The 27,035-nt window shown below is 40.9% G+C and overlaps 3 protein-coding genes across 3 annotated transcripts; 2 read left to right on the top strand and 1 right to left on the bottom strand.

The window, feature by feature from the left end:
- Positions 1–3,842: 3,842 nt before the first annotated feature.
- LOC126666039 (uncharacterized) lies at positions 3,843–4,639 on the top strand. The gene is made up of 2 exons (XM_050358991.1): positions 3,843–4,345; positions 4,444–4,639. The coding sequence occupies exons 1-2, from the start codon at positions 3,843–3,845 to the stop codon at positions 4,637–4,639; spliced, it is 699 nt and encodes a 232-aa protein (XP_050214948.1).
- A 4,625-nt stretch (positions 4,640–9,264) lies between these two features.
- Positions 9,265–10,209, top strand: LOC126666016 (uncharacterized). Its single transcript, XM_050358957.1, has 2 exons — positions 9,265–9,479; positions 9,570–10,209. The coding sequence occupies exons 1-2, from the start codon at positions 9,265–9,267 to the stop codon at positions 10,207–10,209; spliced, it is 855 nt and encodes a 284-aa protein (XP_050214914.1).
- An 11,314-nt stretch (positions 10,210–21,523) lies between these two features.
- On the bottom strand, positions 21,524–22,288 carry LOC126665987 (uncharacterized). The gene is made up of 2 exons (XM_050358932.1): positions 22,106–22,288; positions 21,524–21,997 (listed from the first exon to the last, which is right to left on the bottom strand). Exons 1-2 carry the CDS (start codon positions 22,286–22,288, stop codon positions 21,524–21,526), a joined length of 657 nt encoding a protein of 218 aa, XP_050214889.1.
- Between the last annotated feature and the right edge of the window lie 4,747 nt (positions 22,289–27,035).

Here is a 27,035-nt window from a genome sequence, read left to right as displayed (position 1 = left end):
GGTCCCGCATCATCATATCACTTGAGAAACTTTGATCCAAACGTTCTACAATGGGTCAAACAATCAGACCAGAAGTACAATTGATACAGCTGCAGGAGAGTCATTGATGGGAAAGACCACCAATGCAGCATTTGATCTGCTAGATGAGTTTGCTCAAAATAGTTGTTCTTGGCCGACTGATGTCACGACCCGAAATCTCGAGCCGCAAACCGACGCTAGGGAATGGGAATGGTAGTTCCAAAACCCGTAGCAAGCCTTAAAAACATGTAAAACTTTTTCGCAAATACTCAATCATACAAATACTCTTTCATACATAAAACGTTTTCATTAAAAGCCTTCCAAGGCAGGACGTATACAAACGTCTTTTCAAAACTTGAAAACGTCACATTGGAACCTAGGTCTAACTCTGCAATGCCATACATTCAGCATGGCCCGTTCCATAACAAAACAAACGGTTTACAGCGGAATTCAAAACATCACACATATATCAAAGTTTTATCATACATGAAAACCGTTTGACAAATGCACAAACACAGACTAGGACTCGACCCTACTACAACACTATTGATTGACTTCTTCCTGTTCATACACACTTCTGAAACAAAGGTAGAAATCCGTCTTGTCAAAGACCAAATACGTGCAACAAACACTGTTGGGGGGTCAGTCGAGACATAGCGAGTTGGCTAGTTTATAGATGAGTATCAATTAAAACATTCAAAACATACCATAGAACCCACTACCATGTAGTACGGTCCCGAGATAACTCACCGAGCATTCTTCCCGAGATAACTCACCGAGTATATCCGTATTACTACTTATATCCCACATATACCAAATACCATTGAGCCTGAGATAATTCAACCGAGCTAACACATATGCCCAAGATAATTCAACCGAGCTGCCTCATTCATACAGGTCCCGAGATAACTCCACTGAGTTTATCCTGTATCGGACATACGAGCGAGGAAGACGTCTTCAAATACTGATTATATCAAATACCGTAGAACCCCTGAACTTATACCATAGAACCTTTGAGTTTAAGTGGTGATCACACAGTTCCTATTGCCACCCAATAGGAAAGCATGTTTCATCGGATCTATATCGGTTTCAAATCATGATGCGTACATTTCAAACAAAGCAATTCATTTATAAAATGATGCTATGTAGTTTGTATAAACCATTTGCATATAAAGAAATGCATTCAAATACGTCAAATGTAAACAACCACATAATAATCTCACTGCTTGCTTATTCCATAATCTTTGACTTAATAGCATAAGCTCCCTGAGCTCCTTGTCCGCTAATGGGTCGCCTTGTCAAACCTAGGACAAATCATATAGATCTCGAGTGAAATTTTATTTTAAAAGATATATAGACTCGAGTGAAACCGACTTTCTTAAAGTTCAAAATATGATATTTAACTTTCATTTAGGTCTCGGACTAAGAATAGCACGCGAAGGTGTTAGAATCTAGCCCGAAAGTTAATCCCTTGCGCTGTCCTAAAATTCAGAACCTTTACGCGCGACGTAATGTTCTGACTTATTCAAGCAACTTAATGGCCGAATCTGCAGAAACTTAAACCTAAATAAATCTAGACAACATCTTCAAGTTTCTGTATCAGCAAACAGAATTATATTTGGAGTTCAATAGCTCGAGAAATTGCTTTCGCAACGTGGCTATTTTGTTTGATAGTTTTCTGCAAAACATTCGACTAGTTTGCGTACACTTATCTTGTTACTTCATACATGTTGGAACTTAGGACCTTATCGATATCACATCCTCTTATCAAACATGTCTAGCCCCTATGAACATTCATAAATCATGCATTAGACACAACCAAGATAATCTATACACAAGTTACACACTTAGCCAAATCAAAACAAACATTTAAATCCAACTTCATCATTCAATCATACTTAACTCAATGGCAATCTAATTCATCCCTAACAATTATGAATCAAACATAGACTTAACATTCAAACTTTATCTTCATCAAAAAAGACATAGGGCGGAATGCCCTTTATCCAATTCATGCCAACATTCCAAACAGCACAACACTTAACATAGGCAATACATCAAACACCTCATCCTCATGAATATTACCTAATCCATATGCTAAATCATCAATCAAACACATCAATCACAAGCTCAATAATTTCAGAATTCTCTTACCCTTAATGATTCCTCATGGCCGAATGGATTTACTCTCCAATTCATCATCAATTTGCCTCCTTAAGGCTCATGAACACAACACCTATTCAATTACTCAAAATCCCCAATTTTAGCTTAAGAACCCTAAGATTTCTTTCATTGATTCATCACAAAACAACCAAGGAAATTATGAATTGCTTATCATATCTTACTCACCTTGGCTCTAGGATTGTTTTGCTTCCAAAATTATGAAAATTGGAGAAGAATTCATGATCTTGGCATCATGAAAGGGAGGTACGACATTCTTTGCCAAAAATAAGAAAGGGAGTCATTTTCTTTTGCATAAGAAAATGAAAGCTTATTTCCCTTTTAAGATGACTTAATGGTTAAAAGGCTACTTTGGCTCGAAATAATTAATTTGCACTTAGACTTAAAACTTTTAATTAACCGTCGTGCTAAATTTTCGGAATTCATTTTCCGATAAATTCTTATTCATTAAAATAATAATAATCTTTTCTTTAGACCATTATTATTCTAAAGTCCATATGTTTAATTTCTTATATCATCGTCCATTCCAGACCTGCTTGGTCAAATTTAGAAATTTTTTGAATTCGTGGCACAATCCAATACTTAGATATTTTTAGGGTTATTACAATTGAGAGGGCAAGAGAGCCAGCACAAAGAGGAGTCATGGCAGTCAGTGCTAATCATACTATGGAGACTCTAAAATCAAGGAATGCAGCACTACAGGCTCCAGTGGAGTTTCGTGCAAGACAAGCTGCAACAATCAACATTAATAATGTGGGTGCAATTCAAGGTAACTGCGAGGTGTGTGGTGGGTATGGCCATGGGGCGAGTGACTACTACGTGATGGCACAACCCATCAATGAGCAAGTCAATTTTGTGGGAGGACAGAGACCAGGTAATGACCCATATTCCAACACCTACAACCCAGAGAAATCACCCAAACTTTGCATGGAAGGAGAATGAGGGCAATGCCAATTCTCAAGCAAGTTCCAAATTTCAAGGGGAACCGAGACCACAACAGAATCAAGGGAATTTCCAAAACCAAGGGAATTTCCATAATCAAAGAAACTTTCACCATCAGAACAGTAGGCCACAACATCCATCTGGCTTTAAGCAGAGAGAGCAGTGAGAGTCTCTGCATAGCAAGTTTGATAAGATGATGGAAATGATGATGAAGAAGGATGGAGAGACGCATCAAACATTCAAGAATCATGCTGCTACTATTCATAACCTTTAGTTGCAGAACCAGCAAATGGCTAAAGAACTACAGAACCGAAATCAAGGGGGTTTAGCATCCATTACTGAGGAATATCCCAAAGAGCATCCCAAAGCTATTGAATTAAGGAGTGGGAAGGCATTGGATGATCCATATGTAGTGAGCGCTACAACAGAGGCGCAAAAGGAACAACGTGAGGGTGGTGAGCCTGAAAAGGTAGTCACTAAACCACCTCCCCACCACCTCCTTTTGTGCCAAAGGTGCCGTTTCCACATAGAGTGAAGAAGCCGCAAGACATTTGGAAGTTTCATAATTCTTAGACACTTTCAAGAAGCTACAGATCAATATTAGTTTCGAAGACGCATTGAGGGAGATGTCGTATTATGCCAAGTTCCTCAAAGATATCATCACCAACAAGTGGAGTTAAGAGGCAGAGGGCATAGTACGGATGACAGAGAACTGCAGCTCAATCATATTGAGCAATCTACCGACAAAGCTTAAGGATCCTAGAAGTTTCACTATCCCTTGTACTATCGGTAACATGCAATCTGTTAATTGCCTATGCGATTTAGGTGCTAGTATTATTTTGATGCCCTTATCCCTTTTTCGTAGTATGTTTGGTGATCAGCAGGTACATGCTACTCCGATGATGGCGGATCACTCTCGGAAGAAGACACATGGTATTGTAGAGGATGTCTTAGTTAAGGTCAACAGATTCATATCCCCTATGGATTTTGTTGTCCTTGACTATGCAGAAGACAAAGAGTGCCTGATGATCTTAGGGCGACTATTCATGGACACAGGCAGAGCTCTTATTGATGTTCATGATGGCAAGCTAACTCTGAGGATTAGGGATGAGAGCGTTGAGTTTGACATGAAGAGGATCACATGCCATCCCAATGTTGAAGAGGAATGTATACGGGTAGACGTAGTGGATGAGTTAGTGCAAGAGTACTTAGAAGAGAACAAGTCCATCTTGTGCGCTGACCCGAATCTAGATAAAGAGTGCATGTGCAGTTTAGAGGTTGCATGTGAGTGTACTGTGGCAGTGTAGAAGACAGATTCAGGAAGTCCTGTGCGAACGCACAGATGGTCTCTGCACTTGAAGAGGAAGAGTGTATTGAGGAGCCAGTCCTCGAGCCATTGATAAAGAGAAACTACATCACTCCTCTGTCATCAGAAAAGCCATCAAAAGTGGAACTCAAGCCTTTGCCTGCACATATGATATGCTTTCTTGGGAGCTGACAGTACTTTACTAATCATCATCAACAATAAGTTGTCCAAGAAGCAATAACAGAGGGTCATCGAGATAGTCAAGGGGAGAATTCTGGCTATTGTGTGGCAGATTTCAGACATCAGAGGGATCATCCCTTTAGTAATGATGCATAAGATTCATTTAGAGGATGACTCTATGGAAACTATATAGAGATAGAGACGGATAAATTCAAATATGAAGGAAGTGGTTCACAAGGAGATTGTTAACCTACATGATGCAGGTATCATTTACCCTATCTCAAACATAGCAAGGGTGAGCCCGATTCAGTGCGTGCCTAAGAAAGGCAGAATGACAGTCGTGGAGAACGACAAGGGAGAGCAGATTTCTACTCACACGGTAACTGGGTGGCGAGTGTGCATTGACTATAGGAAGCTGAACGCAGAAATAATGAAGGATCACTTCCCGCTTCTTTTTATTTATAAGATGTTAGACCGGGTGGCAAGATATGATTTCTACTGTTTTGTCGATGGTTACTCTGTGTACAACCAGATCATTATTTTCCTAGAGGACCAAGAGAAGACTACCTTTGCCTGCCCATACGGCACTTTTGCATATCGTCGCATGCTGGTCGGTCTTTGTAATTCTCATGCTACACTTCAGAGGTGCATGAATTTGATCTTCAATGATATGATTGAAGTCATTATGGAGGTGTTCAAGGATGACTTTTCAGTTTTCGGTGACTCCTTCGAAAGCTGTCTTCGTAATTTAGACCGAGTCTTGTAGAGATGCGAGGAGACGAATTTGGTGCTGAACTGGGAGAAACTCCACTTCATGGTTGAAGAGGGCATTGTTTTGGATCATAAAATATCCAAGGAGGGTATAAAGGTTAAACGGGCAAAGACAGAAGTGGTAGAGAAGCTTCCACCACCAATCATAGTGAAGGGAGTCCGTGCCTTTCTAGGGCATGCAGGGTTTTATCGCTGCGTCATAAAAGATTTTTCTTTTATAGCGCTTCCTTTGACTAACTTACTTGTCAAGGATGCGCCTTTTGTGTTTACTGCTGCCTGTATAGTTTCTTTTCTCAGGTTAAAAGATGCACTACTCACTGCCCTAGTCATATGTAGTCCGGATTGGGATCTACCATCTGAGATCATGCGCGATGCGAGTGATCAAGCTTTAGGGAGCATTCTAGGACAGAGCAAGGAGAAGAATCTTCATGTCATCTACTATGCCAGCCACACACTAGCAGGAGCTCAGCTGAACTACACTACTACAGAGAGGGAGATGCTAGTTGTAGTGTTTTCACTAGATAAATTTAGGCAGTATCTGCTTGGTTCAAAGATTATCATATACACTGATCATGCTACACTGCGATATCTTTTTTCCAAGCAAGATGTCAAGCCTAGGTTAATTTGTTGGGTGTTGCTCCTACAAGACTTTGATTTAGAGATCAGGGACAAGAAGGGAACAGAAAATATGGTAGCAACCACTTGTCACGGTTAGAGGTTACCGAGCCAGTGATAGAAGGCCAAGTCATCAATGAGAGATTTCCTGATGATGCACTTATGCTTATTAAGGAAATGATGAATCTGTGGTATGTTGACTTCGCCAACTATCTCTCAACTGATATCATGCCATCTGACTTGAGCAGTCACCAGCGCAAGAAGTTCATGTTTGATCCCAAGCGTTACATATGGGATGAGCCATACTTGTTCAAGGTTTGTGCAAATGATATAATACGGAGATGTGTTGTAGAGGAAGAGATGCTACCTTTTGCCATTCTTCAGATTATGCGGGTCATTATGCTTTGGGTAGGACAGCAACATGCGCCTTAGAGAGTGGGTTCTTATCACGACCCAATATCAAGGATCGCAACCGGCGCTAGGGTAGGGGTATGGTCGTACCGAAACCCGTAGCAAGTCTCGCGGATAACATACAATCAGAATAAACCTGTAAGAAAACCATTGCTCGGGGGCAACCGAGACTCCAACCTAAGTGTAGCAGTTTATATAACAACATAATCACAACTTAATTATCTGAAACTCTCGGCTAATACCCGAGACTAACATGCCTTATATAAATCAAATCCAATGTATGCATGCCAACATCAATATAGAAATAGTCGGACCACTCTGATAAACCAATGTATAAAATAAACATAAACGACTAACTAATTCTACTGCGGTCTAAGACTAAAAACAGTTGACTAGTTTTATTAAAATAAATGAACCTCCGAGGGAAAGAAAGAAATCGGAGATCGACCAACACTCTCAAATCATAAGCCTGGAAAAACTGGGAAAACAACGGGGTCAGATATACTAAGATGAGTTCATAATGCTATTTACATTTATTAAGTTTAAAACCATTAAAACAAATTCTTTTATACTAATATACGAAAGATTATGGAAATAACAGTATTGAAATGATCCCAGCATAAGTATGATGGATTATACCGAACCCAGAGTGGACGGGAACAAATCCTCGTCATTTACCAGCGTAAGCAAGACATTAGTTTGTCGATGCCAGAGTACGTACCGGTGCACACAGTCTTGATACAAGCCTATCGAGTAGCTCGTTTCAATCCAGATCCATAATCGTTTAAAACAGTTTATATACTAAAATAATTGTGGTACTTAGTAGCGGTAAATAACACTACAAACTCACTGCTTGCTAATCCACGTGAAAACCTTGGCAAACAGCTAACCCTGCGTATACTCCGAAGCACGAGCAGTCGACGGGTCTAAAACAATATATAAGTTAAAATTCATTCAACCCCTGACTCTAAGAAAACTAGACACCACATAGGACTAGCATCTCAAACACAACCAAAGAACAACATCTGAAACACAAGTAATTCCAAAGCCAAAGTACATACATATCCAACCAATATAATAATTAGTTAAGCTTATATGAGTTCTCGTTTTATAAACAATCCACAGTAGTATTAATTTCAAACAACACCTTTCAAAATCAAAGAAAATCCCAGAGTAGTGTGTTAGCCATATATCAACTATATGCTCAATACAACATGTCAGGCGACCCAAGTCTAACCCGACCCAGCCATAAGGCAGAGTGTAAATCAAGTTTGAAACCAATTCCTTAAATCAAAACCAAAGTTATTTGAAAATCGAGAACTCAACTTATGCTTAACAAAGCCCAAGTTTAACACTAGCAACACGTGTTAAACAGTTTGCCAACACTTGGCAAACTTTGCCCGAAGTATTTATGATTTAAACAAGTCACCGCAATGAAGTCAAATATGATCTAAAACATATTTAACATACTTAATTCAGATATGAAATACTAAATCAAAACCATCAATTTAACATGGAAAGACATAACATGACTTCACTACAATCATGCAAGACCTTTGTCAATCAACATAGACAATGTCAACATGCCATGAACAACAAAACATCTCTAGACGCAACCATAGGCAGCCAATACATAACCCAACACAACAATCAATTCAACCATGCGTGTCTAAGCATTTACAGCCCTAACTCCAACAATCAATTCGCTAAACAATCGAATAACCAAGGTATGAATCTCAAGCACCAAAACATCCCTATATCATACATTTCCAGCCACCCTAAGCCTTTCTAAATCAGTAACCAATTCAAGGTATAACATACAATTCATTGAAATCCTATAATGTACTTGTTTAATCATTAACAACCATGCTAAGCTTAACCCTTAATAATATTACAGATTTAATAGCAACGAAGATCAAAATATATGAGCCACAACACATAAATAACCAATCCACCACAACAACCTAGGATTCTCTACACAAAAATCAAAGGAATAGGGATTACATACCTTTTGAAAGACAAAGGAATCAAAGCCCATAATTACTTAATCAATCTCAGCCTATAAATTGAGAAACAAAGGGAGATTGAGCTAAGAATCAAATCACATGTAAAACAAGGAATTGAGATGGAACTATGTGAATTAAATTATTTACCAAATGTTTTGGACACCAATAATCAGAGGAAAATCGCCTAGGAATAGTTTAGAATGAGTTTAGGATTTTATAAACCGAATAGGGGCTGATTAGGTCGCAGAAACGGGGTTTGAATAGGTAAAAAACGAAGCTAACCGGACCTACGTCCGGCTCTACCTAGCAGGTCCGGTTATAGGTCTGGTTGACCCACTGCCACAACAAAAAAATGTAGTGGACCGGACCTACGGCTTGTTCTACCCGGCAGGTCCGGTTCACAGGTCCGGTTGATCTGAAAAGGGTCAAATCGACGATCCGAACGGTCGAATGAAAGACAATCCTCATAGGTACAACATATCGAAAATGCAGCCCGGTCCAACGGTTCAATTAGGAGATATGGACGTTTTACTACAGTATGGCAGATTTGGATAACATGCGAATACTGTTTCGATACAAACCCGAATACTTAAGGTGTCAAGGGGTACACATAAGTCACTCAACATGACACAACCAAGGTACCACGTATGCTAATCCGAACATATATCAATCCGAAAACAAGTTGGAATCACAACCAGAACAAGTCGAAACGAAAACACAACCAAAGTCCATCACGAACCAAACTTTAAACGGACAACCAAACCACCAAAACAAGTCCGAAAACACGGGGTATTACATTACTGGCCTACATTATTCAATGATGTCAAAGATTTTATGGACCACTGTGATAGATCCCAAAGGACACGCGGCATTTTGCGACGGGATGAGATGCCTCTTACTTCTATTCTAAAGGTGGAGATTTTTGACGTCTGGGGTATTGATTTCATAAGACCATTCCATATGTCATTCAAGAATCTGTATATCTTGGTTTGTGTCGACTATGTGTTGACGTGGGTGGAAGCAATTCATCTGCCTACTAATGATGGAAAGTTAGTACTCAAGTTCCTGAAGTAGTTGATTAATTGATTCGAGGTGCCACGTGCGATCATCAGTGACGGAAGTACACACTTTTACAACAGGCAGTTTGATGCACTGATGAAGAAGTACAATGTTTATCATAGAGTGGCGACTCCGTATCATCTCCTGACTAGTGGACAGGTTGAGGTATCCAATATAGAGCTGAAGAGTATCCTTGAGAAGACCGTGAACAGCTCGCTTAAAGATTGGTCTCTGAAGTTGGATGATGCGCTATGGGCATATCGAACGGCATTAAAAACGCCAACTTATATGTCCCCCTACATACTGGTATGCGGAAAGGCTTGTCACCTGCCAGTTGAGTTAGAGCATCGGGCATATTGGGCCATTAAGGAGCTAAACTTTGATCTTAGACTCTCAAAACAGAAGCGTCTACTGCAGCAGAATGAGCTCGAGGAGTTTCTCTTGACGGCATATGAGAATGCCAAGTTGTACAAGGAAAAGACAAAGAAATGGCATGATGCTCATATTGTGCCTAAGAAGTTTACAAAAGGTAGTTATGTGCTACTGTGTAACTCTCACTTATGTTTGTATCCTGGCAAGCTCAAATTGAGATGGAGTGGACCATTCAGAGTGCGACATGTAGATGAACATGGTATAATTGAGCTGGAAAACGCAAGTGAGGAGGCTTTCAAAATCAATGGATTGAGATGCAAGTCGTACTTAAGACCGTTGATAGATTAAGGACAGGAGGACTATACTCTTGATACTCCGAACTGAGTCAGGGGATACAAGGTCAAAGCTAGTGACCATAAACAAGCACGATGTGGAAGAAATTCCACACATCTATCTTTAATTTGAGTTATTGTTACTTATTTATTTCTTTAGTTTAGGGTGTCAGTTATATTTTGATGACTGTAGTTAGTTTATCGTATTTTGTCCTTTTATTTTCTTTATATATGTTTTGTTCAGATTGATCCCGGTGGTTTTGTTATGATCTGTGCAAGTTTCAAGTTGAGTGCAGGTGTGTCCAAGAAAGGACCTGTGCGAACGCGCATGGAAGTGTGCGAATGCACAGGAAATCAAGATGGTGTGTGAACGCACACCTCTGTGTGCGATCGCATCGCACATCAAGCTTCTGGGTGTGCAAACGCACACCCTTTGTTGTGCGAACGCACACCCAAGTATTGGCAGGTGAGCCACGTGGGTTTCAAAAGAACAAAAAACAGGTTTTCTTCTTTGTTCATATCATTTCAATTTTCAAAAGGCAAAATCAGAAAACCCTAAAAGCCAAAAAATAAAAACCTCCAATCCACCGCACCACCACCTTAGTTATCCTCCTCCGTTCAAGCCACCGCTTCCATCATCACCGTTCAAACACCACTGCTGCCACCATGCTCAATTCAGGCACAAAAACAGTAAGTCCTCCATTTTTGCTTCCCTAAATTCAGTGTTGGTTGAGATTTGGATAATGCCTTACCGTTAGAATTTCAAAGTTTGTGGAAGATGATGATAGGGAACGTAATGTTGAATTAGGGTAGAGCAGTAGGATGAGAGAAGCGGGACAGGCGCAAGGGGATGCTGAAACAGGTCAATCCGGAGAGCGGGTTAACCTCCGGGAGCAATATCAGGCCCTATTTGACATTTTCAGTGAGAAAGAGGGCCATTTATTTCAGAATTTGCATGAGAGGAAGTAGTTTTAGCTAGAGGGCTGGATTTTGATGTTTTGAAAAAGCTAGATATTGACGATGAGGTGCGTGGGCGCCTGAAGCGCTGGCGTTTGCATCGGTAGGAGAACATCAACCACGACACTGTGATAGACCTATTATTAGAATTTTTTTACTACAATTCATCAGCCGATAAGAGCCGTTCCATTTCTTTCTTTCATGATGAATGGAATAGAGTATTCAATATCAGTTAATGAGATCATTCAGTTCTTCAGGGCCGGCATGCATGAGATTCCTCCGACTTTTAATGATCTTGCGATTTGGTAGGATTTGTCCGGAGAAGAGCCTTTCTCCACTCGTTCTGCCAATACCAAGTCTATCAGAGACCCGGCCATCTACATAGTGTACAAGCGGTACGTCGAGACCATTTGTGGACGAGCTGAGTCGAACAAGGTTTCAAAGGGTGATTTGATGATTCTGAATTCGCTATCGTATCCGGAGTCCAACAGGATTTATATGGCATTCCAAATTTTATGATGTTACGTGATCTACCTAGTATGACGGGCAAGGCCCGAGTTGTTGGTATGGGACATTTGATTCATGACCTCGCACTCCACCTATGGGCATATTCAGATGAAGATTTTGACGACAAAGCAGCCAGACGCGAATGTGTGTGGTTGATATGGCTCACATGAAGGCCACTACTTTCTTTGGTCCAAATGGACATATCCAAGCAGCTCCAGAGAGAGGAGGGGCATAAAGGAGGCATCTAGGGCTTGCGCATAAAGAGGACTATATTTAGGAGGGAGCTGATAGACATAGGGAAGCCAGTTAGGCCTATACAGATGTTGAGGATGTCGAGGGACATGCTACAGGGGCACCTCCAGCAGAGGCGGTACCGGTACAGCCGCAAGTTGATACCGCTGGGATGTAGAGGATGGAAGCTAGGTAGAGGCAGATGCTGAGAGAGCAGAGAGCTCATCATTGTATGCAGAGGGAGAACATGCGTGCCACACACCTATAGGGCGACTACCCCTTGCTATTCTATTCCCCACCACGACCGGAGGATTTTTAGAGTTTTTCCATTTATCCCTTTCACTTTATTTTCCTTTTTTCATGCTTTATATCTTTTTATGCATTGGGGACAATGCATATTTTAGCGGGAGGGCGGGGAGAAAACTTTGTTTTCTTTTTATATTATGTTTTATGCTTTTATTTAAGCTATGTTTGTAGGTTGTTCTAGGATGTTTTCTTGTTTTATTTCATTTTCTTGTACTCTTGTTTGGTGAACCCGTGGGGTGTATCTATGTGATGTTATGTTGGATAATATTCAGAGATTTTCACCACTTATTGCGTTGCTTTATTGGTTGTTGTCATTACCATGCTAAATAACGTGTCAGAATTGTTTGAACTTTAGTGTTATTGTTCCCCTTTTTTAATGAATTAGTTAATGTATGCCTTTGTGTCTAAAAAACACTTTGAGAATGACAGTTAAACAAACGTTGCTTTATAGCCAACTTGATGTAATAGAACTGAGGTGAAAATTTGTACTTTGCAAATGCATGAACTCTGTTGAAATTCGAAATCTAAGGCATAAAAGCTCGGCAAGAAAATTATCGAAAATTGAATTTCTGAGCATTTAAACAGTTTGTATAGCATGTCTTGGAGCATTAGCCAAATTTTTGAGATGAATTTGATGCTTATCGAGCATATCTTTTCTATGTCCCGTTTATTATGGCGGAGTCAATATATGTTAATTCTCTAAAATTTGTCATGCGTTCGTAGTAAAATTGCACGATTAGATAAATGAATTGAAAATGATAAATTGCACCTAGGATTATCCACTTCTTAAGACCACTTAAAATAGCCTACCTGATTTCCCATAGTTTACCGACTTTGAATCTTTGTTTATTTTTGTTATTTTAAACCCATTTCACACATCCACCTTTTCACATATACTTCTTTCTACCTTGTGGCTTGACATTTTATACTTTATGTAAGGAACTAGTGTGAGGATGTATAACATCCTAGCTCGAGTGTATTATTTGTGAATCTCTTAACTTATTTGTTATTATTATTGCCTTTGAAGTTCAGGAAAAAGGAACAAGCAGAAAAAGATAAGAAAAGAAATAAAAGAAAAAGAAAAACATTAAGCTTAAATGATAGAAATTATGAAAAAGAAAACTCAAGGCATGAAAAGTTAATGAAAAGAGGTTCATTTTATGATTGAGCTGTGTAATTAATAGTCTAGTTCATATTGATTTTTTATAGTGTCAAGTTACATTTACTCTTATTTGTTCACCCTTCACCACACCCCAACCTAAACCCTGTTACAACCTTGTAAAAGTCCATTTTGATTCTTTGAATTTAACTTTATTAGCAGTGGAAATATGAACTATTGGCAAACTTATGGTAGAATAACATGTATTTATGTGAGAACTTGATATTTCTTTACCCTTATACACTTGTGTGTGTGAGAGTACCTTGTGAGATACATGCTTCATGATTTTTATCATCTTATGCTATACGTGTTGTTTTTCTACTTAGAGTTTTATTTTCACTATTGTTCTGACATTGTTTTCTGGTCGTGTATTGATTTAGATTGTTTTGAGTAATCTTGGTGTTATTAGTTCATGTTTGACCTTTAGCACTGCTATTTGACTATATTCTCTCTATGTTTTTCATCTCAAATGCGTGTTGTTGATCAATTATTACATAGGGGGGAGGGGTGGTTGAAAATGCTTTAGTTCTGTGTTCTAGCTAGGAATTTCGATTGGTATTTTAACATTATTGTGTGTTTGCTTGAAGGCAAACAAAAAGTAAGTGTGAGGATGTTTGATAGGAGAGAAATACTCATATCTTAGGTGTATTTTGACTCGGTAATTGCATGTTTTAATCATTTTAATTCTGTTTTATTGGCTTATTATTATCTCGAGCATTTCAAATATGCAATAATAACGAGTATCAGAGTATTTGGAAGTTGATGTGGTCAAGAGCGGATGGGAGCTCAATCGAAGGATCAAAAGCAAAAATTTGGAGGAAAAAGAGGGTGTGCGACGCACACAGGGAGGTGTGCAAACGCACACCATTAGACTCGAACGTGCAAGTATGCACGAGCTCAGCTCGAGCTATCTCCCCAAACAACCAGTAGTAAATGAGAAATTCTGAGTGGCCAAGTATAGGGGTGTGCGCCCATGTGAAGAAGAGGGTGGGCAAACGCACACCCCAAGAGAAGAGCAGTGTGCGATCGCACACTCTAAAGTGTGCGTTCGCGCTGTACGTAGAAAAAAATCAGTATTTCGGCTAAAAATGCCCTTACACATCAGCGATCTCCACCTAATTCCAGGGCACTTTTGGGTTTTCATTACAGCTCGACGTAATTCCATCTCTGAGACTCGGAGACATATATATACCTCATTATCTCACTAACGCAGAGTTCGCAGTATTAGACATTAATTTACATTGTTTTAGTATAAATTTAATTAGTCATTCATCGTTCTTAGTGTGTATTTTTGATTTTCTATATTATTGTTTTGAGATTACTATTGAACAAGGTACAATTAATTATATTTTAATCCTTAGAATTTTTTTCATTCTTAATATGATTTCTCTACACTGTTTTATGATTTCATCTATCGTTATGCATAGCTAAACCCATCGTTAGGGATTATTAATTGGATTTATGTCAGCTTATTCAAATTGGAATTATGGGTTATTGTTTCTATTACGTTTTAATTATTGTTCTTACTGCATAGCTTAATTTAATCACTTAGCCTATGCCATATGTTTTAGGTTTAGCTAGAGAGAGTAAAATTGAAATAGACAAATATAATTAAGAACGTAGGAGTTAATTGCCTTGGCAATTGTGCACACACTACGCCTATTTAGATTTCAGCAAGCAAATTGAAAGCTAGTCACCCGAACATATTTCTCAAGAAATCATCATGGAATGCTTCAGTTCCTTATCACTTTTTACCTGTCCAAAAAATTGGTGTCTACAGTTTGTCCCCTCTTTAACGAGTATTGACGAAGTAGGTCAATTTTTGTTAAATAAGAGACTTGATGTTTGACAAGCGACAAGGATATTTCCCACCATCGGAGGCGTTCACTGGCCCGGTGGTGCGGTAATGCCCTAGCCTGAGAATTACCCGTAGTGGTGCATGACTCTGGCCTCATGCACCTCTGCTTTTGGTCTACTCCTAAACTAGCTGGGAGTAGTCTTCTCAACTGCCGTAGAACCCGGGCTGCTTGAGTGTGTGCCTCGTGGAAAGGAGCTATAAACTCTCAGCCGTTCTAAGAGTGATCTGATGGCTCGGACCCCGGTAATTATCTTGTCCGACCTTCTTAGGTTTGTCGAAGGGACATCATCCCCTTGGCCGTCGCAAGGGCCACCCTATTGAATAGGTGCCTGGATTCTTTTAATTATTCCGCAATTAATGGATGCTAGTGTCTTTCTACCAGGCTTTGGTGTCTTTCTACCGTATGATGATGTTTTCGACCAGGCTTTGGCGTCTCTCTGCCATTTATGGTGTCTCTATACCATGTTTCGGTGTCTCCCTACCCTATCTTGGTGTTTCCATGCCATTTGAGGAGTCTGGCTCTATTGGTTGTTTGGATCCCGTCTTATGGGAAACTTTATGTTCCTCCCGGGTTTGTTTGAAGACTCTAGGGCTTGTTTGAAGGCTCTGGGACTTTGTCTGAAGGCTCTACAAATTGTCTAAAGGCTCTGGGACTTATCTAAAGGCTTTGGGACTTGTCTGAAGGCTCTTGGACTTTTTTGAAGACTCTAGGGCTTCTCTAAAGGCTCTAGGACTTTGTCTGAAGACTCAGAGGGCTTCTCTGAAGGCTCTAGGACCTTGTCTGAAGGCTCTGGGACTTATCTGAAGGCTCTGGGACTTATCTGAAGGCTCTGGGACTTATCTGAAGGCTCTGGGACTTCGTTTGAAGGCTTTAGAACTTGTATGAAGGCTCTAGGACTTGTTTGAAGACTGTGGGCTTCTCTGAAGGCTCTGGGACTTGTCTGATTCTCTAGGATTGGTTCTGAAGGCTCTAGGACTTGATCTGAATGCTTCGAGACTTGTCTGAATATTTGTATATCTGTTGTCAAAGTTGTCTGTATTTTTCGGCTTTTCATCTTCTAGGAGGTCTGTATTTTTTTCTGTCCGATTCACATCCTTACAGGTACTTTTCAGGTATGTCTTTAGAGGATGTACTTTTTCGTCTATTAGTGGCTTGTGCCTTTTTAAGAGAACCATCCTCTCATTTCTCATTTGAGCTTCTCTCTCTTCTTTTTCTATTCTCTAGATTTGAAATTTGAACTATGGCACCACACTGAACTTTTAGGAAGCCGTGCATTGATCCTGACTGGCAGGCTGACCGGCATGCTTCTTTACTGGAGGCGGGCTAGGAAGTCCCGCTATTGTTGCATCTTGAGGGGCATTTCTATGCCAAGACTCATCGCGAGGTGCGTTTTCATCGTTTTTGGCTTGTAGATAGACGTTTTATTGTCTTTATGTTTGAAATACGTACGAAATATTGTCGAATCTTCTTCGAAAGTGGGACTTGTCCCCAAAACATTGTCCTAGAGAGGGGAAAACACTGGCGGCGGCGGCGCCACTATGTTCTGTCGGTGCCGCTATAATAAGGTGGCAGCACCGCCAGTGATACTGGTGCCGTGGTGGTGGCGCCAGTGTCTCTGTGGCACGCGACCTCCGGTGCGTTTTTTTGGATATTCCGGTTTGATTCCTGATGATTTTGACCCCATTTTTTGATCTTTCTGTGCTTTCAGGAGAAAGATGTGTTTCGTACTTCTGGGAACTTTGTGGATGCGTGTATCTGGTATGGTCCTTTGCCTGCTGTTGTTCGTTCCCGGGTAGACGATACGGATTTTAGCCATCTTGCTAGTGGTTTGTTTACTGCGATGAGGATTTATGACAGTGTTTCTCTGCGTGCGCTGATGGAGGGGTGGATGGATACCACCCATACTTTCCACTTGCCAGTTGGGGAGTTGACAGTGACTCCTCTACATTTCTCGCTGATCACGGGGATGACTTTTGGAGGTTCACCCGTGCCTTTTGATGGCGGTTTAGAATTTTACGATCAGAGGGATGCATATATCTTTGAGATGTTGGGTTTCGTTCCAGAGATGAAGGGTCGCAGTCTTCGACATCCTGAGTTGTACGAGCGTTACAAGGAGAGCTTTCCCCGGACTAGCGGCGAGGTTGATCTGATTTCTCGAGCTTTCATCTGTTATCTACTGGGATCTACTTTGTTCTACAGTTCATACGCTACTTTGCCACTTTGTGATGCACGCCTTGGAGGACTTGGACGCGGTCAGTTCCTGTGACTGGGGTCTGCTGCTTTGGCCTATCTTTACACTAGCATAGACCGAGTGGTTCGTGGGGGATCCCGGCTTTCTAGGATGTGGTCTGTTTTACACGTGAGTTGTTTTATTTTTTTAACTACATCGTGTTTGTGATTTTGTTAACTTAGTCAGTTATTTCTTCTGTTTAAGATATGGGTCATCCAGATCGGCCTTTTGACCGGCTGTGGTGTGCTTCCGGGGCTAGGATACCCCATGCCGAGGTTTTGAGACTTCTCCCGTACTCTGATGCAGAGTCAGGGAGCTAAGTGTAGAGGGAAGCTGAACGAGCTGTCGTGGGCAGATGTGAGTAATGAACTCTATTTTTTAACTATTCTGGGTCTTATTTGCAGTGTTGACCCTAGTTCTATTTGTTGCAGGTGGATACGACTTGGAATACTCAGCGTGGAGTTCGCTGCCCTCAGTGAGTACAGAGTGTTGTAGAGAGATCGGGCATGCGTTACTTGATGCATGGCCCGAGTTGTAGATCTTGGTTTCAGGGGGAGCATGTTCTCCACTGGTGGGGTGGCCCATGTACTCGTATGGTCCCAGCTGGACCTCCTTTTTCGATATTGCGTGGCAAGGACGTGGTATCGCCTGCTCTTCGACTAAATTTAAGGGGTTACTCTACTGCCAGTATGGTATCTGCCCCTCAGTTGACATATCAAGATGACTTCGTGAGACATCTTCTTCTGGGGAGGCTTCCAATGGACGGAGTGCCTGACGTTCAGGTTCAGCAGGCGGTTGTAGGGCCATATGTATGTGTTACTTTTCTGGTCTCCTTTTTCTGGATTTCTTCCTCTTCTTGAGTTCTTTTCTGATGTTCTCTCAAGGAGGTGCTAGACCTGCGTCTCGTTCTCCTAGTCGAGTCTCGTCTGGTAGGCGAGCTGGTGCTGCTTACATGGTCTCTGGTTCTTTGAGTCAGATGCCGGAGATATCTTCGCGTTACAGCGGCATCCGTGGGCCTGTGTAGGATTTTGTTCCCTTGTGCTACATGACGCATTCTTTTGCGCCTGCCGACTGTAGTCACGTGATTGTTTTTCTCTTTTGTGCTTTTCTTTTGAGGGCCCGTTTGCCCTTTTAGGCTGAGTTTCTTTCTCTGGTTTTCAGGTGCCGGTGTCTGACGTAGTTCAGTTGGCTGATGCTGCTTACTACAGGCGTGATTGCTTGTGCACTGTCTCTGCCCAAATGAGGTCTAAAACATTATGCAATATTACTATCTTATATGTATGCATGTATGCAATTCAATAGCTCTGACTGCTCTCTGATTTCTTCTACAGTTGCGCATTGACAATCTGGAGGAACAGGTGCGTCTGACAGGGCTGGGTCCAGCTGAAAGCGACATCCCCCCATACTTCTGGTTTCTGGCTGGTGGAGACCTGATGCCCCTGGTTCTTTTGCTGGTGGAGACCTAATGCCCCCGGTTCTTCTACGAATGGAGACCTGATGCCCCTAGTTTTTTTACTGGTGGAGACCTGATGGCGCCGGTTCTCTGGCTGTTGTCAGGTTGGCGCCCATAGTTTCTGGGCGATGTAAGGCTGACGCCAGTAGTTTCTAGATGATGGGGACCTGAAGTCCCCGGTCTTCTTGGCGGATGGGAACTTTACAGCCCCCCAATCTCTGGGTGAGGAGTTCTTCTGTTCCTTCTGTTTGGTTGGGGAAGTCTTCTGCTTCTCTGGTTGAGGATTTTATTGCCCCCTGCTATCAGATTTCCGTCTCTGGGCAGTGGAGGAATGTCGCCTATTTTAAATTCTCTTATAGATAGAGGCTTGCCGCCTATTGTAAGGGTTGTGGTGGCCCATGTTGGTCGGATTTTGTCTCCGGGTATCATAGGCGCGGTGCCTATTCTGGTTATTTCTTGAGGATGTAGGCTTGGCGCCTGTCGATTCTTGTTGCTCTGGAGTTTTATCTTTGGAGGTGGCAGCCTTGCGGCTGTTGTTTCTTGCATTTCTGGAGCTGATCTTTGAAGGTAGCGAAGTGGCGGCTGTTGTTTCTTGCGTTTATGGAGCCCAATTTTGCAAAATTTGGCCCTATTCTCTACTTTACTATGGAGTGAACTCTATTGCCTATGTCATACTCAGTATTGCCCGCTCATCGGAGTGTTCATTTTTCTCATCTGGGAAACCGGATGTTTTGATGAATCATCTTGTCTTTGATTGGGCTCACTCTGGGGTCTGATATCTGTTTTGGGTGAATATGTTTGTTTCTATGACAATTCATGCGCATTTCAACATTTTCTTGGCACAACTGTGAATGCATGAGGAAATTTTGAATTTTTTGAAGAGTTTCTGAAATTTTTTGTTCCATTGTCTCGAAGATTTATGCTGTAAGGATTCATGATTGTTTGTCTGCCCTTTTTAAGAACATGCGGTAGACAATGATTTCGATATGCATATATTATAAAAGATCTATTAAACCAGTTCATTCAATAACTGGTATAATTGAGATATATCCTGTTTTAAGCGGTTTACCCCTGTTATTAATCGATCCTTACGGATTTTCAGGATTGAATATTTTTCCTCTCTCTCGCCTCTTATTCGTAACTCGTTCTTTGCGGATTTTCAACTTATCGAAGATGTCCTTAACTTTTGCTTGAGTCGTTCTTTGCAGATTTTCAACTCAACAAGTCTCTTTTTTTTAGACATGGAAGAGCTTGATCTTATCAATGTTGATTGGCTCTGTGAATTTGTTTCCTTCAAGGTCCGACATCCTGACTGCACCCTTTTTCTAGCACCTTCTGGACCAAGTAGGGACCTTTCCAATACGGCTTGAATTTACCCCTAGTGTCTGCATTCAACGAACGTGTATGTTTGAGAACGAGATCACCATCCTTGATTTCTCTTGTTCTAACCTTCTTATTAAAAGCTTTTGCCATCCTCTTCTAATACATTTGGTTATGGGAGAGTGCTTTTGATCTTTTTTCTCCGAGTAAGAGTATTTTAGCGGCTCGCTCTTTGGAAAACTGCTCTTCTGGAATTCTAGATTCTTGGAGAACTTGTAATGATTTGAATTCTACTTCGATGGGGAGCACGGCCTCGCATCCGTATACCAAGGAGAAGGGAGACATCCCTGACGATGTTCGGTTAGTAGTTCGATATCCCTATAGCGCGTATGGTAGCTTTTCTGACCAATCCATATAGGTTTCGATCATCTTGGAGAGCATGAGCTTGATGTTCTTATTCGCGGCTTTGACAGCTCCATTACCCTGGGGTTTTTAGGGTGAAGATTTGTGGTGTTCTATGCCATATTCTTTTAGGAGCTCGCTGGTGTGTTTCTGGAATTGAACTCCCTTGTCGGTTACTACGTGATGTGGGACCCCATACCTAAAAATTAGGAATTCCTCAATGAATTATGCCATCTGCTTGGATCTGATGTTAGTGTAGGATTTAGCTTCGATACATTTGGTGAAGTAATCTATGGCCACGATTATGAATCTGTGTCCGTTCGAGGTTGTTGGGCTGACCTCGCCAATGATATCTATTCCCTATGCTAAGAACGGGTATGGGGCCGATAGGCTAGTCAATTCTCTCTACGGAACATGTTGGATGTTCGTGTACATCTGGCATTCTGTGCAACGCCTGACCATTTTGATGCAATCCTGTTCCATGGTCGGCCAGTAATATCCTTGGCGGTTAATCTTCTTTGCTAAAACATAACTGTTCATGTGGGGTCCGCACACTCCGGAATAAACTTCTTTCATGATGTCTGCTGTCTCTACCTGAGCAACACATCTGAGTAACACCCCTTCACTAGATCTTCAATATAATACCCCTGCGTGGGAGAGGAAACTTTTGGAAAAGACATTGAGACTGTATTTCTCTTTACGGTATGTGTCTTATGGGTATTCTCTTTCCTCTATGAATTTATGTACATCATAAAACCATGGTTTTTTCTTCCGGACCGAATTTCACGTTCATTACTTGTCAATCATGTGGCACGGGCCCTTGGATCTTACCATGACAAATGGTTTCATCGTTTTTTGCTTAGGGTTGTCCCAGACGGACATTAGTGTTGCCAGGGCGTCTGTTTGTTAATTTTCTTCCCTCAGAAGGTAAGAGAAAATACAACTCTCGAATCCGAATAGAAGGCTGGTTAACTGGTCATGATAAGGCTTCAGTCTTTCCTCTCTGACTTCCCATTCTCCTTTAGCTTGATATACTACCAGCATGAAGTCTCCATAGATTTGTACATTCTTAGCGTTGACTGCTTTCAAAGCTTCTAGTCCGAAGATGCAGGCCTCGTACCCAGTCATGTTGTTTGTCAACTCGAAATTGAGTTTCTTTGCCAGGGGTATGTGTTCCCCTTCAGGTGTGATTGGGAGAACGCCTACTCCTGCTCCTTTTTGATTGTCTGCTCCATCGAAGTACATCGTCCATCCTTGGACTGAAATGGCTGCCAGCCCTTCATCAGGGAATTTGAAATCCCATGGCTCATCATTTTCTATCGGGTGTGGTGCTAAGAATTCTGCCACGGCTCTACCTTTGATTAGTTTCTTATTGACGTACTGGATATCGAACTCTGTTAGTAAGATAAAACATTTTGCCAACATGTCGGCTAAGCTGGGTGCTTCGTAGAGATGTGTGAGAGGATCGATCTTTGACGTCACTTACACCTGATAAGACTGGTGGTGGTGTCGTAACTTCTTGGTGGTCCATATGACTGCTAAGCACATCTTTTCTATTGGAGAGTATATCTCTTCGTATGGCAGCAAGTTTTTACTCAGATAGTAGACAGCATGTTCAACACCAAACACATCTTCTTGTGCCATCATTGCTCCTATGGAATTCGCCTCCATGGCTAGATAGAGGATCAACGGCTTCCCCTTCTTAGGTGGTCTCACGACGGGTGGATTGACCAGATATTCCCTTATCTTATCAAATGCTATCTAGCATTATTCGTTCCAGAGTACTGGCTGGTCTTTCTTGAGAAATTTAAAGATCTGGTCGCAGATCGTTGTTACTTTTACGATGAACCGGCTGATGTACTGCAGTCTCTAGATGAACCCCCTCACTTCTGTCTCGGTCTTGGGTACTGGCATTTCACGAATGGCCTTAACGTTGTCAGGGTCGATCTTGATCTCGTGCTTTCCAACTATGTGTCCAAGCAATTTTCCTTCGGTCACTCCGAAAATGAATTTCTTTGGATTGAGTCTTAAATTCTAGCATTCAGCTCTTGCTAGGAATTTGTCAAGGGCTTCCCAGTGATTTTCTTCTGTGTCTGATTTCACAATCATGTCGTCGACGTAGACTTCGACCTCTTTGTGGATCATATCGTGGAAGATGGTAGTGGCCATCCTCTAGTACGTGGCGCCCACATTCTTTAGCATGAATGGCATTACTCGGTAGCAATAGGTGCCCCACACTGTAATAAATAATGTTTTGATCTTTTCTATCAAGACCATCATGATCTGGTTATATCCTGAGAACCCATCCATAAATGAGAACATCGCGCTGGCAGCAGCGCTATCGATTAGCACATCTATGTGTGGTAATGGGAAATGATCCTTGAGGGTTGCTTTGTTAAGATCCTTATAATCCACATAGACCCTGATACAGCCGTCTTTCTTTGGTATTGGCACTAAGTTTGCCAGCCATTCTGGGTACTGGACCACCTCTAGAAACTTTGCCTCGGGTTGTTTCTTCACTTCGTCTTTCACTAAGGACGCCCATTTGGGCCTGAGTCTGTGGAGCTTCAGCTTTATCGGTTTTGCGTCTGGTTTCATGGGCAGATAAAGTTTTGCTATTTCTCTGTTGATCACGAGCATGTCGTCATAAGACCATGCAAATACCGATTTTCTTTTCAGAATGAGTTGCTCAACTCTCTTTCTCGCCTCAGGAGTAAGGCCACTTGAAACAGAAAATTCTTTGGGAATTTCCTTTGTACCAATATTAAATGTATCGGTTTTGATGGACCTAATATCATATATGCATATGGGATGATCATTGAAAATAATATGTCCATCAGGCAAGACATCACACAAATGCGCATAATTACTAGTTATATCATCGACTTTGGAAACAAAAAGGTCGTCATCCTCATAAATGGATGCCGACATTACATCAGTTTCTTAAAATAAATCAAAAATATTCCTAAGTACGAATGTTTCCAGGTCCGTCATGGTATCCTTCGCAAGGGTCCGGTCACTGGGCGTGCTGTCGATCAGGTCTTCCACTGGTTAATCTCGTATGGGGGCATCCTTCGGAGATGTCTATGGGCAGCAGTCAGAGATATATTTCCTATATGGATGCATCCACAAGGGGTTAGTATATGACATTTGTATATTCTGGATGCATGAGATGTGTGGCATGCTGATGTATGATATGTAGGGGTTAGTTTAAATACATAGAATGTAGCATGTGTGGCACATAGAACATTTGATATCACAGAGACATGTTGTTCCTTCCAACCTTATTTATCCCACACACGTGTTCCGGGCGAGGCTTATTCCTAAGAATTTGGTCTGGACCCTCGCATCGCAATGCAAGAGTCGACGTTCCTACAAAGGCTCTCTTCTAGAAGTTCTAAAGCAGATAGATGGCATTTGTCAATGTAACGACTCTTTTATCCCTTTCCGGAAGGAGTTGAAAACATATAGAGTTGACGTGGAAGTCCGTCTTGAAATCTGAAATATGATTTAGCATGGCGGCTGTATCTAGTGAAAGGAGTTTCCACTAGACTGGTTATTGGAGATTTGATTAAGCGAAGGAGTTTCACTTAATCAGATTTGCTTCTTTTTAGGTCTAGCCCATAAATAAGGTACATATATACTTCAAAATGTATAACAAAAGACGTTAAAGCGCATTAAAAACACTCTAGAACATATGAGTATTTTACTCCTATCAAACCTCCTCACACTGAATCTTTGCATGTCCCCAAGCAAGAAATGAACTAACGCAAAATACGACGTTAACTAATGATGGCGATTTTAAACAAGCATCAACAAGGAACTCCCAATCAACAATAGCTCAAATGCAATCGTCTAATATTAACAACTACTAGCGATGCAAACAAATGATGAATGCTATTACAATAACATACTTTGATGGCAACTAGACTACACTTGCATTGGCTTAGGGTTCTTGTTGAACAATTCAAGTCACTAAGACCATCTATAGGACATGCATGACTTTGTCAAGTGATAAAAGGACAATGTGGCATAGCAAACATAGGCATCAAATAAAGCATATTAATTCTCACAAGATTCACTCTAATACACAAATGTTTGGGGTGCACAAATTAAGGCTCAAAGAATACGCTAATTCACCAAAGGCTTGCTCTTAGTCCGATTTTCCACTATTTAGTTCGGTAATAAATCACTATCATATGGGCTTCTATTCGGGTTGTAACTTGACTAGGGGTTAAGGGGTAGGTAAAGAGGGATAAATTCGCTACAAAAATTGACTTGGCAACTAAATTATTGATCACACTTTTTGTCTAACTTGGAATTTTCTTGCACAATTGAACTTCTTCTTCATTTTCATGCCTTCTATTCAATTTTCTTTTCTTTTTGCTCTTTTTCTTTGTTTTTTCTACTTTTCTGAATTTTTCTTTATTCTTTCTTTTTTTTGTTTTTTTTTCTTAAGGCACAATTTTACTTCTTTTGTTCATTTTTTTTCCTATCCTTCAAGTTAGACAAACTTCTTAATTATTATGAGTCATTCAACTCACATTTTTGGGGTATTTTAAAGGGGTAAATATTTGAAAGGATGGTGTATCAAAGTGTGTTAAAATTTCAAAGAAATTGGTCTAAAGCTCAAAGGGTGAAATCTAGTGGTTAAAGGTAAGCATTTAAGTGGTCTTAAGAAAAATGGTGATCCTAATGCCATACACATTTAGCAATAGATACCCAACTATATAGTCTTAAATGGACATCGAGCAAGTTCTAGGAATATATCTACACAACACACAAGAAATGCATTTATTACTCAATCATTTTTTGAAAAACATATGGTGTTATGCAAGTGCTTAATTCCTATGTTATCATGCCAATCATGCACATTTATGTTCACAAATGACACAAAATTTTCAAAAACCGTACATCATGAATCCACATCTCAAAACAATTATCATGCTCACAATTGTTTTCACCAAAGAACATTTTCACCCAAATCCCATCAAACATGTCATATGAATTGCATTTCATTAAGCAAGCATCACTTGGAACTGTCTAAACTAGAAAACGCATTCATGCCAAAAATCACAAACATCCATTTCATTCACTAACAAGCTTAGAACAAAGATTTAGCGGAGGCGACTTGACAACTTAACCACTAAAACAACAAACAAACAAACTAAAGCATAAAACAAGATGAATTCCAACTAAACGACATACAATTGACTAACCCTCCTCACACTATTTCGAACTTAGTCCCTAAGCAAGAAACATAAAAAAAATATTGTATGAGTTGAGTTAGAGAAATGCAAATCTTGTTTAGTCGAACGCAGGAGGTTCGGGGGATGGACTTGGAGATGGATAGGGCGTCCCCCCTTGGGCATTGAAATAATCACGCAATTTCTCCTCATGACGCCTTTGTCGGTCTTGAAGCTTCTTTTGCTTATACTCCATACGCATCCACATCTTTCGTTGATCCTCCATAAAACGGAGTAGCACCGCTTCAAAATAATTTTCTCCACCAACATTAGGAGCGGGTTGCTCCCATTGCACATCTTCCGGCACTCCTCCTCCCTCGGTGCTTATTCCGGCCGCTTCGCTTCCCTTCCTTCTCACACTTTCCTTTTTCTTCATAGGTGTGGGATCCTCCCTTGGCAGATTTCCGTCAAAAGGAAATGCCTCACCGGGTTGCGCTTCTTCCCAATCATTTTGAATGTATTTGGCCACTATTCGGCCCTTTTTTACAAACTCACCTGTAGTAAGATGATCCACATCTATTAACTTGGGAGATACAATTTTGTAGCGGCTCTCGTCAAACTCTGGATCCTTCTGCGCCAATTGCAACACAAACCAACCATAACCTATCTTGTTTTACTTGTGAGTAATTTTTTGCAACATTTTCATGAACCGATAAGCCACATTCACTTGCACATCGTCCGAAAGGGGATTCGTGATGACATTGAGGATGAGAAAGTCTCCTCTAGCTAGCTTGTTGTACTCGTTCCTCCCGCAATATGCATGTCTATACCACTTGAGTAGCACCACCGCTATAATATACTGGATTTCATTCAACTAAGAGTGATGTGTATCAAAACACGCTTTTCCCGACACTGCATTACAATCCTTGTTGTCATTATAATTCTCATAGGATGGGATATACTTAATCTCATCATTCGGCATATCATACTCATCGCACAAGTTTTTCAATGTAAACACCAACTCTTTTCCCCCTAGTCGGTAAGAGATGTCCGTGTCGGAATTGGGCAGCTCTTTGAGTGTAGTGAAAAACTCTAAGGTGAGCGTTTCACAAAACTCATGTGGCGAAACCGCCATCTTCCTCAACTCCAACCAATCAAGATATTGCTCTAATCCCCCCTTAATTTTTAATTTCTCCATAGACTCCCAATGAATGGCATAGTGATCGGAAATC

Source organism: Mercurialis annua, linkage group LG1-X (genome assembly GCF_937616625.2).
Source record: "Mercurialis annua linkage group LG1-X, ddMerAnnu1.2, whole genome shotgun sequence".
Classification (NCBI taxonomy): domain Eukaryota; kingdom Viridiplantae; phylum Streptophyta; class Magnoliopsida; order Malpighiales; family Euphorbiaceae; genus Mercurialis; species Mercurialis annua.
This window is presented reverse-complemented; position numbering and strand designations above follow the sequence as displayed.

Excerpts from the sequence above, each read along its gene's own strand:
- LOC126666039 (XM_050358991.1), top strand. The coding sequence starts at position 3,843 with ATGACAGAGAACTGCAGCTCAATCATATTGAGCAATCTACCGACAAAG. Across the intron at positions 4,346-4,443 it reads GTGGATGAGTTAGTGCAAGA|TGTAGAAGACAGATTCAGGA; the intron begins GTACTTAGAAGA and ends GTACTGTGGCAG.
- LOC126666016 (XM_050358957.1), top strand. The coding sequence starts at position 9,265 with ATGGACCACTGTGATAGATCCCAAAGGACACGCGGCATTTTGCGACGG. Across the intron at positions 9,480-9,569 it reads CTGCCTACTAATGATGGAAA|GCAGTTTGATGCACTGATGA; the intron begins GTTAGTACTCAA and ends CTTTTACAACAG.
- LOC126665987 (XM_050358932.1), bottom strand. The coding sequence starts at position 22,288 with ATGGAGGCGAATTCCATAGGAGCAATGATGGCACAAGAAGATGTGTTT. Across the intron at positions 21,998-22,105 it reads ACCACCACCAGTCTTATCAG|TACGTCAATAAGAAACTAAT; the intron begins GTGTAAGTGACG and ends TTCGATATCCAG.